The sequence below is a fragment of the Tenrec ecaudatus genome, chromosome 1 (genome assembly GCF_050624435.1).
Source record: "Tenrec ecaudatus isolate mTenEca1 chromosome 1, mTenEca1.hap1, whole genome shotgun sequence".
In the NCBI taxonomy this organism is placed as follows: domain Eukaryota; kingdom Metazoa; phylum Chordata; class Mammalia; order Afrosoricida; family Tenrecidae; genus Tenrec; species Tenrec ecaudatus.
Window position 1 is genome coordinate 143,934,570 of NC_134530.1, and position 13,463 is coordinate 143,948,032.

General features: G+C 58.5%; 1 protein-coding gene across 1 annotated transcript; it reads left to right on the forward strand.

The window, feature by feature from the left end:
- The first annotated feature begins 2,239 nt into the window (after window positions 1-2,239).
- EPS8L3 (EPS8 signaling adaptor L3) lies at window positions 2,240-13,463 on the forward strand. The gene is made up of 17 exons (XM_075540288.1): window positions 2,240-2,430; window positions 3,731-3,889; window positions 4,158-4,307; window positions 4,389-4,444; window positions 4,843-5,036; window positions 5,120-5,223; window positions 5,413-5,527; window positions 5,617-5,678; window positions 5,909-5,983; window positions 6,364-6,512; window positions 10,110-10,194; window positions 10,391-10,419; window positions 11,287-11,455; window positions 11,638-11,766; window positions 12,280-12,353; window positions 12,811-12,943; window positions 13,161-13,463. The coding sequence occupies exons 1-17, from the start codon at window positions 2,428-2,430 to the stop codon at window positions 13,170-13,172; spliced, it is 1,698 nt and encodes a 565-aa protein (XP_075396403.1). The 5' UTR covers window positions 2,240-2,427; the 3' UTR covers window positions 13,173-13,463.

The window sequence follows — 13,463 nt, forward strand, 5'->3', positions numbered from 1 at the left end:
TGTCTCTTCCACTCTTGAGAAGCAGGAAATGTCAGCCTGGGGTGGGAGGCAGGGTTTGAGGGGAGCAGGCTTCTAGCCCCTAAATGAGGCCCTGGTCCCTCAGATGAGGAAGACACACACACCCACTGCCTCCAAATTCCACGAATGATTTTCCATTAACTCGTTTCCACATACACCTCTGATTTGTTTTATCATTTCCCTAACAATGGTGATAAACAGGGTGTGGGCCGCTCTCTTACCCTTTGCCCAGGGTATACCTGGGTTTCCGTGCAAGTCAGGTGCACCAGGCGGAATACGCAGACACCTGGGGGTCTGGCTCCCAGGGAGGACTTAGGCAAGCCTCACTCAAACGACACGCCCCCTGGGCCCCACCCCCACTGACCGCCCCACCCCGCAGACATTGAGGTCAGGTCCACCTTCACACGTCCCACTCTGTGTCCTAGAGCCACACTGGGGGCCAGGGATGACCGGCACAGTCACTGTCCTCAGGGGTTCACAGCCTGCCCAGTGAGGGAGGCACTCATGCAAACACACAGTTAAACATGGCGTCTGCGGCCAGCCAGGCCCCAGTCCTCTCTAAACAACAGCAACTGCTCCCAACAGCATGGGTGCCAGCCAGATGGCTGTTCCGAGGAGTAAATGAGTGAATGGAGTGAGGTCTTAGACCGGTGCTGGTATACAAACCCAACCCAGCCCACTGTCATCGAGTGGATTGAGACGCATGATTACCTTAGGACAGAGTGGGCCTGCCCCATAGCATTCCAGGGCGCTAACCTAGTGGTTCTCAACCTCCTAATGCTGCGACCCTTTAATCCAGTTCCTCCTGTGGAGGTGACCCCCCCAACCATAAAATTATTTTCGTTGCTACTTCTTCACTGTAATTTTTCTACTGTTATGAATCAGGCGACCCCTGTGAAAGGTTCGTTGGACCCCCAAAGGGGTCGAGACCCACAGATTGAGAACCGCTGCGCTAACCTTTATGGAAGCGGAGTGCGGCATCGTCTTCCCACGGAGCAGCTGCTGGGCTTGAACTGCTGACTTTCTGGGCTTCTCTGATTAGCACATTAAAAATCCACAGGCGTCAGCCAAGTCGGACTCACAGCGACCCTCTATAGGGTTTCCCAGGCTATAAATCACTACAGGAGCAAACAGTCTCCTTCTTCTCCCACAGAGCCGCTGGCTGGTTTGAACCTAGGACCTTGTGGTGAGTAGCGCAACATCTAACCCACAACTCCACCTAGTGAATCCCAGGAGACTGTGATGAAGAGGAATAAAGTCTGTAAGGGGCTGGCACAGGCTCCTTGCCATGGTGCTACCCATCCTGGCTGCTGGGTCTGTCGCTCTTGGGGACAGGCCCTCTGTGGGTGGGATGGAGAGGGGTTGGTGGGGCTGGGATTTAGAGGCTGAGGTGTGGGCGGGCTCAGGGTGAAAAGGCAGAGAGACAGGCATTACACCACACCACACACACACACACACACACACACACACACACACACACACACACACACACCCCGCATGCACACACTCACACACTTCCTGCAAGCCTCAGTATCCTCCCAGTTGGCAGGAGTGACACCGGCTGGGACAAGAGGGTGCGCTTGGCAAGCAGGGCCCCTGAACCCTCTGCCTTTTCTATGGAAGCTGGGTTCGGCCCACACCTGGGCACCTCTTCCCCAGGCCCAGGGGAGGATCTGGAGCCTCGGCTCGGGCCCCAGGCTCCTGTCTACCAGTCACATAACGCCTTCTGCTGACCAGTAACAGGCAGCCTGGATCCTGCCGGGGCCCAGCCTTGCTCTGGTTACCTGTAGGCCTTCCTGCTCCTTGGCCTCGGGGCTCCAGGCCAGCCAAGAGGAGGTTCCTCAGTGAGGACTCTGTAGCTTCTACACCCAGGGCTTTGGGTGCTCTTGTGGGGTCTCAGCATCAGCCCAGCGGGGGACGAGCTGTGAGGGCCTCCGCCCAGCTCTGACAGCAGCCTCCTTGGTTTAGATCTAGGGAAGTGTCCTTCCAGCACCAACATGTCCCGGCCCAGCAGCAGAGCCATTTACAGTAAGCTTCCCCCTCCCCCCTCCCCTCGTCCCTCCCTCGTGCCTTCCTGAAGCCTGTCCCACAGCCCCCCCCCCCCTCACTGCCTGCAGTTGCCTGGTTCTCCCTCTTCTGCCCTCATACCTCTGACCCCCACAGTGCACCGGAAGGAGTACTCCCAGAGCCTGGCCTCTGACCCCAGCTTCCTGCAGCACAGGGTGGAAGTGAGTACCAGCTCAGTCCTTTCTGCCACACCAGACGTCAAAGACAAGTTCCTGCGCAGCCCTGCCAGCCTCACAGCGCATCTGCTATGTACCAGGGCGGGGACAGGGACAGTGGGGCACCAGCAGAGCAGAGGGAGCTGCAGTCTGGAGGCTGCCCATCTCCGGGCAGCAGGCGTCCCACATGGTACCTTCCTGAGCTGCCCCACCCCCAGCCCAGGGAACTGCTCTTGGCCCAGGGTCTACTATGCTGGAGGAAGGAATGTGTGGAGCCAGCAGACGCTGTGGGGACAGAGGGCCTCCCAGGAGGTGGTTGCTGAGGAGAGAGATGTCTGGGTCTGAGTTCCCGGGAGGGTGGGGCTGGGATGGAGTCTCTGGCTCTCACCGGAGGCCATTGCTGCTGGGAGACCTCATTGCCTGAGGGGGTCGCAGGTACAGGGCATAGCCTCACCTGGTCAGGGTGACACCTCAGATGGCATCAGAGAGCAGGACTCTGGTGACAGATCAGGGAGGGACGCTGGGTGGTGGCAGTAGGGACAGGGCACTCTAGACAGAGCAGGGGAGGCCCAGAGTGCTCAGCTTCACAGCAGGGGCAGGGCAGGAGGTGGGGGGCTGTCAGGGGCAGGGGATGGGGAGTTGTCAGGAGCAGGGCAGGTGTGGGGGGCTGTCAGGAGCAGGGCAGGGGCAGGGGCTGTCAGGGACAGGGCAGGGGTGGGGGCTGTCAGGGGCAGGGCAGGGGTGGGGGCTGTCAGGGGCAGGGCAGGGGTGGGGGCTGTCAGGGGCAGGGCAGGGGTGGGGGCTGTCAGGGGCAGGGCAGGGGCGGGGACAGGCAGGGGCAGGTGGGAGATGTAAGCAGGTTGGCAGGGCATCCGGTGGCACCCAGCCTCCCTGAATGAGCACACCGCAAGTGTGAAGAGCAGGTAGAAGAGCTGAGGCTTGTGCAGAGAGCAGGGCTGGGGGCAGGGGCAAGCCTGCAGGCAGCAGGTCCCAACTAGGGGCTTCGGGTGGGGTGGGGCCACCTGTGATGCCCTCATTTGGCTGTGAGAAGGGGGCTTGGCTGTCCTTGAGGAGACCCACAGGAAGGGGCAGCTCTGCAGGGCACCAGGACCCGAGTGCAGACTGAGATGGCAAAGAGCAGGGACAAGTGGGGGCTTGATCTTCTCCAGAGGATAGAAGGCGGGACATAGGAAGGCATTCCAGATGGGGGTGGGGGTGGGGGAGGGGGAGAGGGGGATGGCAGCATGAGCAAAGGCTCAGAGACAGGGGTGCTAAGTCCAGGTCAATGATGAGGAAGAGCAGGCAAGTGTGGAGAGTGCCCAAGGAGAACACAGGCAGCCCCAGGGTGGCATTCTGAGGGCCCACCCAGGGGAGAATTCAGACTTCCTGTTGGGTCCCCAGCTGTGGCCTGGCCAGGACTGTTCTGGGCCATGATGGCCCTTCCTCCAGGCACCAAAAACCTCATCCTGGACCTCCCTGTCTCCCCTCAGCACCTGATGACCTGTAAGCTGGGAGCTCAGGGCATCTGGGAGCCCAGGGATGCCCTGCAGAAGCTGCAAGACATGGACGCACAGGGCCGGGTGTGGAGCCAGATCTTGCTGCTGCAGGTCCGAGATGGCTGGCTCCGGCTGCTGGACATCCAGACGGAGGTCAGCCCCTCCCCGGCATTGGGGCGGTGTGTGTGTGTGTGTGTTAGCACTGGGGTTCATGTTCTTCTGCTCGGCCCTCCCTCCTCCCTTGTCCACTCCATCCCTCCACACACACATGCACACCCAGGCTTAGGTGGGGAGTGGGGACAGAGGGAAGGAGGCCCACAGGGTTGGGCCGGTGGTACCCCAGCCCTAGTCTCTTCAGGAAGATTGGACACCCTAAACCTGGCTCTCTCCGACCTCACTGCTGACCTCTCTGCTTCACCAGGAAGAGCTAGACTCTTACCGCCTGGACAGCATCCAGGCCATGGATGTGGCGCTCAACACCTGCTCCTTCAACTCCGTCCTGTCCATCACGGTGCAGGAGCCAGGCCCGCGGGGCACCAGCACCCTGCTCTTTCAGTGCCAGGAAGTGAGGGTGAGCAGTCAGGGGTGGGGTGGAGGAGAGAGCAGGGGTGGGGTGCAGAGAGCACCCACAGACCCACCTGCTGTCCCGCAGGCCGAGCAGCTGAGGACCAGCCTGCAGAAGGCCCTGGAGGAGGAGCTGCAGGGAAGGTCAGCCGCCCCGCCCCTCCCTTGCCTACAGCCTGGCCCCAGGCCCCACATCTTGGAGACCCAGAGTCTGTGGCCAAGGCTCATGGGCCTGGGATTGGTTTGCTGCCAAGCTGGGGCCAGGGCATAGCCAGGCAGGGGAAAGCATCTGAGGCGGGGCCCACGGGCACTAGAGCCTGTCCATGGAGACTGACAGGGGCCCTCAGAGGGTGGCCTGGCTGAATGCCACAGTGTTGTTAGTGGGTGGTGCCCCCAGTGGTGGGCATCAGGGGTTGGCTCAGATGGAAGCAAAGAAATGGTGTGGGGCGGTAAGCCTTGGAGAAAGGTGGACGCTCCTGAGTCCTGGGCAGACCTGTGGGTGGGACCTTCGTCAAAGCCGTCCTTCACCTTGTTCTCAACAGATCTCGGTTCGGAGCCCCTCGCCCAGGCCAGGAAGGATGGCGGGGGCCTCCTGTGGAGAGGCCACTCCCCCTGGACCGGGGTCCCCCCCTTGAGCAGGCCCCCACTCTGGTTCAGGGGCCGATGACAGAGACAGCTGGCCCGATGGATCCGGAATTCCCTCCAGGGGGCCCCCATTGGCTGACACCGGAGCACAGTGAGCTGGCGGGGCTGGGGAGGGAGAAGAAGGGACAGACCACAGATGCAGGCGGCTCGAGCCAGGGTCTCTCCATGTTGCAGGTATACCGCCCTCCCCAAAGTCCCTGTCCTACCACTCCAGTACTCGAGGACCAAGGGCCCCTGCAAGATGGGCCCCATCCCCTGAGGACCCAGCAAGGGATGAGGTGACTGCAGACAGGGACTTGCTGGGGTTTTGGGGGCCTGGGGGCCAGGATGGATAGGGCCCAGGCTCTGATCTGAGGAGCGCCAGCGAGGCTTGGCTCGGGCTGGGCCGGGCCTTGGGGTGGGGTGGGGAAGGGTGTGGCAAGTCCGTGCCTCGCAGCCCTCAACAGCACGAGCTGTTTGGGGTCCAGGAAATCCTGGACCACGTCCTCAAGGACATGGAGCTGTTCGTGGGGAAACTGAAGGGAGTCAAGCCCCAGACCAGCGGCAAGAAGAAGAAGAAAAAGAAGAAGAAGTATCAGGGAGGTGGGTGCTGATGCTGACGGCCAGGGAAGGCGGGCGGGCCGGGGAGGAGTCTTGTAGGGGATTTCTGTGACCCACGGCCCCTTCCACAGGCATCACACGGGTCCAGTACATAGACTACTTCCAGAAGACCAAGTACAGCCTCATCCTCCTGGTATGCTGCTTCCTCCCTCCCCTCTCTTCCCGCCTCTCCCACGGTCTTAAGGGCCAGCCCCAGCAGCTTGTTTCTCCAGCCTCTTTCCCACATCCCCCTCCACATCCACTCTGGGGGCTTTGGGGGAGCACAAAGTTCTAAAAAGAGGCCCCAAACCATTGCTGGGGGCTGGGGCCCTGGCAAAGTTGGGTAGGGCGAAGGTGGTGACAGCCGCTGCCCTGTGTCCCCAGGGGAAGCTGGTCACCAGGCTGCAGGAGCCGAGCGCCCCTGATTTTGTGCACATCATCTTCGAAACTCTGAACTTTGTGAGTCGGGGAAGAAGGATGGACTGAAGTGAAGAAGAAGCGGAAGGAGGAAGGGTGGGGGTGAGGGCGGGGTGCACACGAGAAGGACAGGGGACAGGAGACTGTGGGCCCACCCCTTGTTCCCTCAGCACACCCTCTTCTTACGAGCCACCATTCCTAGTGTGGCCGCCAGGTCTGGGGGACTAGATGGATGGGGTCAGGGTCAGGGACACCAAGGCTCTGAGGGAAGCTGGGAAGGGCAACAGACCTGAGGTAGGAGGACAACTTGCAAGCGGCAGTTTGGCTTTTCCAGCGGGAAGCCAGACAGGCTGGGCTCCTTCTCACCCCTATTTGGCCTTGTGGGAGCCTAAGCTTCCTGCCATTGCCCGCCCCTCCCTCAGGTTCTGTCTCAGTGCCCCGAGTCTGACCTAGCAGCACAAGTGACCTCACCACTCCTCACTCCCCAAGCCACCAACCTGCTGCTGTCCTGCCTGAGCCAGGAGGAGAGGAACACCTGGCAGGGGCTGGGCAAGGCCTGGACTACCAACCGGTGAGTTAAGACAGCTCTGAACCAGGTTGATTGGTCAGGAGCAAGAGGGCATGGATGGGGTCAGAGGACAGTACGTCAGAAGTGGCCAGGCTCTCCAGAGTCGCAAACCAGTCGTCTTTTCAACCCATTGGTGGGTGCAGGTAGAGGCCTCTACATGCATCGTGGGTTACGAGTTGAGCTGCTAACTGAAAGGTCAGCAGTTCGAAATCACCAGCATCCCCCCGCCTTGGGAGAAAGATGAAGCTCTTTGCTCCCAGAAGCTTTGCTGCCTCAGAAACCCACCAGGGTGGCTCTGCGCTGTCCTACAGAGGCCTACTCTGAGTCAGAATTGAGTTGCATGCGCCAAGTGGGCGAGTCTATACGGAAACGTGCCGAGTTTTGACTGTGCTGGCTACGAAGGGTTAACAACGAGAGAGAAGGCCAACCACGTACTGTCACCCGAAGAGAAGGCATTAGCCCAGGGACAAAGAGGAGTCCCTTCTGAGAAGGATCGCCAGCAATCTTCTAACATATCTCTCGTAGTGTCAGGAACAAATAGAACACTGTCTCAATCCGGCCCGGAATCTAAGAACGGGTGGTGTAGGAGACACTGCAGTGGATGTACTGTCAGTAGACATGGGGACCAGCTGACTAGGGAGTAAGGAGACCAAGAGATAGGCTAAGCCTGTGTAGCTGAGATGGCCTTGGACCCGGAGGCTGCACTGATGAGAGCAAGGGGCCAGGGGCCAGGGGGGTGGACCAGCTGGGACACACTGAGCTGAGGTGCCCAAAGAAGGCAACAGAGCAATAAGCCAGTTCATCTAGTGAGTCTTTGGCTTCGTGGCCAATTCTTTTTAATTCAGCCCCATTTTATGGGACTTCCTTCCCTAAAGCCATGAAGCAGTTTTATATAATTTTTTAAGATCATTTTTTGGGGGCTTGTACAATGCTTATCACAATCCATACACACATCCATTGTGTCAAGTACATTTGTACATTTGTTGCCATCATCATTCTCAAAACATTTGCTGTCTGCTTGAGCCCTTGGTGTCAGCTCATTCCGCCCCCCTCGGTGCTCCCCCTCCCTCATGAACCCTTGATAATTCATAAATTACTATTATTTTGTCATGTCTTACATTGGCTAATGTCTCCCTTCACCCACTTTTCTGTTGTCACTCCCCCCAGGGAGGAGGTTATATGTAGATCCTTGTAATCGGTTCCCCCTTTCCACTCTACCCTCCCTCCACCCTCAGGTATTGCCACTCTCAGCACTGGTCATGAAGGGATCATCTGCCCTGGATTCCCTGTGTTTCCAGCTCCTATCTGTACCAGTGCTAGCCAGATTTGTAAGGTAGAATTGGGATCATGATAGTGGGGAAGAGGGGGGAGGAAGAAGCATTTAGGAACTAGAGGAAAGTTGCATGTTTCATTGTTGCTACACTGTACCCTGACGGCTCATCTCCTCCCTGCAACCCTTCTGTAAGGGGATGTTCAGTTGTGTACAGATGGATCTTAGGTTCCCAATCTGCACTCCCCCTCATTCACAATGATTTGATTTTTCATTCTTCGATGACTGATACCTGATCCCTTTGACATTTTGTGATCACACAGGCTGGTGTGCTTCTTCCATGTGGGCTTTGTTGATGCTGAGCTAGATGGCTGCTTGTTTACTTTCAAGTCTTTAAGACCCCAGACACTATCTCTTTTGATAGCCAGGCTCCATCAGCTTTCTTCACCACATTTGCTTATGCACCCGCTTTGTCTTCAGCGGGCGTTGATACAATTTTTCAGGAGCTCTCTTTGGTTCACTCATTAAAAGGAAGCTAATGATGGATTTTGTACTTCCTGTCTCCTAAGTGTTCAGTGGCCCAGAACACTGGACACGAGGAGAGACTGTGTAAGCCTGCCTCTGAGCCCACCGACTTCCACAGCTGGGCTGGGCTCACAGTCGTGTGCCCACCCACCAAATGAGAGCCCACCCACCAGGTGAGTGCCTGGGAAAGAAAACAGGGCTTCTGCAAGAGAGCCAAACCAGAGGGTCTGTGGCGGACCCCAAATGCTGTCATTCAGCTGATGACACACCCAGTCTCATGCTGGATGTAGCCTCTGGCCTCTCAAAATCCAGCCCCACTTCGAGCATTGAAGGCCTCCGCCAAAGAACTGCCCCGACTTTGAATGGCTGCCTCACAAAGAGTGGTGCACCGTGAGCAGACGCATTGCCTACATGTAAAGCTGAGTCAGATGGGTCCTTAGAAGAATGCTTTCTGATTTCCTAAAATAACAAGAGATGAGTGAATCATATGAAAGACGCAAAGACAGAAGACAGAATAACTAAACGTAAGGCTTTTTTTAAACTCTTAAAAGAGTGATATTTGAAGCAAAAGACATTGCAGGGACTTGATTTTAATCAGAGGCCGAAAGCTGAGATCCTACTACATACTGAGGTCGTCCAGAAGGATGAAGGACATGCACGACCATTGGCCCCGCAGTTCGGAGATCAGAGGCCGAGGTGGAAGGGCAGATTCAAAGAGCCATGAAAGAAGCAGGGGAGATCTAAGGAGAGAAGACAGGCACACTCTCAAAAAACATAGTGACAATATGGCAGTTCCAGGGTGACAGCTAAGAGGAATTGTCAAGAGAAGGCCAAGAGAGGATCTGAGCATGTTGGTAGGTCAAAGACCTACCGCGCTGATGTGGCAACACTGCATTAGGGATTCCGTGCTCAAAGCCAAAACTCGCTGCCCTCGGATCGAGTTGGACATGTGGCAGCCCCACGGGACAGGGTAGAACTGCCCTGGGGGGTTCTGAGACTGTATCTCTTTCGCGAAGTAGAAAGCCTCATCTTTCTCCTGAGGAGTGGCTGGTGGATTCTAGCTGCTGACCTTGCAGTGAGCTGCTCACGACACCACCTCCCCAGCAGACAAAGGCCACTGCCTCTGCCATCCCAAATCACAGAGATGCTCTAGGACAGCGGGGGACGGTTTCTTTGAGTCTCTCTGGCTGCAAATCTGCACAGGAGCAGACAGCCTTGTCTTGCTCTTGTGGAGTGGCTGGTGGGTTTGAATGGCTGACGTGGCAATCAGCAGCTCTCAAATTAACCCCAGTGTGCAAGACAGGGACTCCTCCCAATTGAGCAAGCCTGGAGGCCACCAGGAGGGCAGCTTCCCGGGTCTTGTGCGGTGGTGAGAGGAGGCTGAGGAGACAAGAACCAGGCCCACCTCAGACTCACGAGCGCAGCCCCCCTTTGGAGGGTCTCCACACGGCCCACGGCGCACTTCGTGAGAAGAAAAGGTTTTCCAGCTGGGGAACTAGCTGTTGGGAAGAGTGCTGGGTCGGCTGATCCCGAAAGCGTCCTCCAGGGGTCTTTTAATCCAAATTCCTGGCCCCTGTGATAAGAGCCCAGATGGTGTTCTGGTGCTGTTCTGGCGCACGTCGTCTCCTGCCTCCCTGTTGTGGGACTGGTCCCCGATGAACTGCTTGTCTCCTAGGAGGGGTCTCTCACCTTTGCACACGGGCCGTTGTCTCCCATTAGACAGGAGGCCCTGGAGGCTGGGTCCTGTCCTCGCCTCTCTTTCTACCACCCACAGCCTGGCACAGTTCTGCTCCCCACCTCCCCAGGGCCGAATGGATAGACGAGGAGCCCCCACCCTATGTGCCCACATTCTCTGATGGCTGGCAGCTCCCAGAGCCCTCCTTCGCCCAGGTAAGGGAAACTTAACCCTGATCCCTGGTGTTCAGCTAGTTTCTGCTTCCCCACCCAAAGGAGGGTTACCTGGCACCCAGTGGGTACCCTTATCTGTATGGCTGGCAGCAGGGGAGGCCTGTGCTTCCCGGACCCAGCTCCCAACCCCCTTGTTGGCTGCCTCCTGCTCTAGCTCACTCTGTTCTGCCCCCAACAGGCACCTGCAGGACTCCGCGACTCCTTCAGGTAAGCCCTGGGCTCAGGTGGTGCTGAGGAGGTGGCTAGAGATGCGCTGGCATTGGGGATGGTTACACGGCTCTCTGTCCACATCTCTAAAGACCCTCTGGACCCACTTTTAGCAAGAGCATGTGCAAGCGCACCCCTCCCTACGCCTGGTACAACCAGCAGGGGTTTGCTGCTGTGTTGCACGCCCAATGCTGCGCTCAAGGGGCCCTGGTGGTATCTCGGTGACAACGGCAGGCGGCTCACTGCTCACCCACCAAGTCCACTGTTTGAAACCCCCAGCTGCTGCTCGGGACACAGGCGGGCTTTCTACTCCGGGAAGGGCGCTCAGAGGAGTGTCCTACAGGGAGGGCCCCTGGACCGCAGGGACTCTGTGGCAGTGACGTTTGAGTGCGGCTCCAGCCACTTCCTTTGGACATGAACCCCCCCCCCCCCCCCCCGCTCCCACCACCACACACACACCTCTGACTTCCCAGAGCTCAGGTACCAGGGACTTCAAAAAGTGCCTAGGAAAATGCCATTATCTTCTGATTCCAGTTCTCTCTGACCCTTTTCAAAGCCTCACCTCATTAAAGTGCTCTGCCGTGAGCAGAGCTCCAGTGTAAACCCAGCGACTGCTTCCTGGGTCTTCACACGTTAGCAACAATTCAGACCCAATCAGCCTGCAGACATTCCAGCCCCAACCCCACCCCACGGCCACCCCAGGGTGCCCACGTTACCCTCTGAGGAATCTCTAGAGTCCACACCAGACTTGAGGCACGAGACAGCGGGGGGTGGGTGGGGGGAGGCTCTCTGAGCTGGCGTGGAGCTTCACTTCTGACGCCCCACTCTCTGGCCACCCTGACTCTGTTTCTGGGGGTGGGGTCCTAGGTTAGGGGGTGCTTCACCCTTTACACAGGAGGACACAGATGACCCCGGCCCCCCGCCTGGGAAGCCCAGCTTCAGACCAGCCAAGCCAGCCCTGCAAATGCAGGTCCTCTATGAGTTCGAGGCCAGGAACCCACAGGAACTTTCTGTGGCCCCGGGGCAGGTCTTGGAGGTGCGCACCTGGTGGGAAAGGGTTAGGTGGTTGGTGGGAGCTACAGGCAGCCAGGGTGGGTGGCCTGGAGGGGGCGAGGGAAAGGGCATGAAGGGAGAAAGGCTTGCTGGGAGGGGGCGGGGACTGGGACTGGCTGCCAACAGGCCCTCTCTGGGGGCGACTGAGGGACGGACTCTTGGCAGGTTCTGGACCAGAGCAAGCGCTGGTGGCTTGTGCAGAACGAGAAGGGGCAGAGCGGCTACATCCCCAGCAACATCCTGGGGCCCCTCCAGCCAGGGGCCCCTGGCAGTCAGGGTCATTCGTCCTTTCGGGTACTGCCAGCCTGGACTGTCCAAGGAAACCTTTAGCCTGAGGGAGGGTGGGATTCAGGTATGAGGGGCGGGGACAGGACAGGCCTGGGTAGCATCAGTCAGTATGGCTGGGTGCTTCCTGCGCTCTAGGTCTTATCCTGCTGGGCCCTCCAGAGAATAGATAAGCCAGGCCCTGTGGGCGCTGTTGGGTACACCTTGGGGCGCTGTTGGGTACACCTTGGGCTGCTAACCACAAGGCCAGTGGCCCAAGCCCACCAGCCCCTTCGAGTGAGAGAGCTGAGGCTGTCTGCTCCCGTAACGATCGACAGACAGCCTCACAAACACCTAACCAGGGTCACCGTGTCAGCATCGCCCCCATGGCACTCGGCTGGGTTGGCTTGGGGACTGTGCTGTGAGAAAAGAGATCTCATGGGGATTCGGAGGAGGAAGTGTGTGATGGCGGGAAAGGTGGCTGGGAGATGAGAAAGCCTCTGCTCCCCATTCTCTGCCCACCCCCCGAACCCCCGATTCTAGGCACCAAAGCTTCGAGCCAGCTCCACGCCCGAGGAGGTCACAGCCTGGCTGCAGGCAGAGAACTTCTCCGCCTTGTGAGTGCTCTGCCCCTGGGGGCGGGGGGGGGGGTGAAGGCCAGCATTCCAGGGGCTCAGAAAGCCACCCAGGGGACCTCAGGCACCCTGCACTCAGGTGCTGCCTGGCCCAGCCCTGTGCCTGTGTTGAGGGTCAGAGGGAGCAGGGGCTTGCCCATGTGGCGGCTGGAGTGATTGGTGGGAGGGCCCGGCGGTGGCGGGTTCAGGAAGGCTGCAGATTGTCCATTCTGCCAACTTCCGCACCAGAACATTCTCCTCGGTGCATTTCCCCCCTGACACTTGGGTCGTCGGAAAGTGCCACCATGCTTATCTTACTCCTCCACACCCAGAATCTTATTCCATTCATTCCCCTTGACCATCAGCCTCCACACCCTAAGAACACCCCCCGCCCCCCGTCCCCTAGCCAGGCCCAGCACCCCTCTGCCCTAACATTAGCTTCTTCTGTTTCGGCTCACAGCACCGTGAGGACCCTTGGGTCCCTTTCGGGGAGCCAGCTGCTTCACATGAAACCTGGGGAGCTCCAGATGCTGTGTCCGGAGGACGCGCCCCGTGTCCTGTCCCGGCTGGATGTAACCAAGAGGATGCTGGGGGTGAGGGCACATGGATTCCCCTTGGGAGTGGCTGATCCCCCTTGGAGAGGGGGAGACAGAGGGTGCCGGGGGGACATGAGTGTGGCAGGGGCTAGGTGTAGGATGGTCCCCAGAGACTCAACTTTCCACGCGTGGCCAAGGCTGGAGCAAAACTGTTGGCGCCAGCTTTGGAGTTCTCATGGGACCCCAACCTCACCGGATCCTCCTGTTTCCCCAGATGACTCTTTAGGCACCAGCTCAGGCCCCCCTAGGACCAGGGCCCTCTCCCAGGCAAGGTGGCAGATGGGATAGCCTTTCAAGCCCCAAGAATTCCTCTTCCAAGTTGCTCGTCTGCAGCAAACGCCACGTGGCCCGCTCACTCGGAAGACCAGCAGGTCTGAGGTCGAAACCAGGGCCCTTCTTGCTGTGCTGGAAGCTCTCCCCAGTTGCTATCTATTTATTGTCTTTCTCCTAAACAGGAGCACTTCCCCATGGCCTATCAGGGCCCCGCCCCATCTCTGTTTGTCCCAATAAAAGCAGC

Coding starts and splice junctions, on each gene's coding strand:
- EPS8L3 (XM_075540288.1), top strand. Junction 4,445..4,842: donor GAGGAGGAGCTGCAGGGAAG/GTCAGCCGCCCC, acceptor TGTTCTCAACAG/ATCTCGGTTCGGAGCCCCTC. Junction 10,195..10,390: donor CAGAGCCCTCCTTCGCCCAG/GTAAGGGAAACT, acceptor TGCCCCCAACAG/GCACCTGCAGGACTCCGCGA.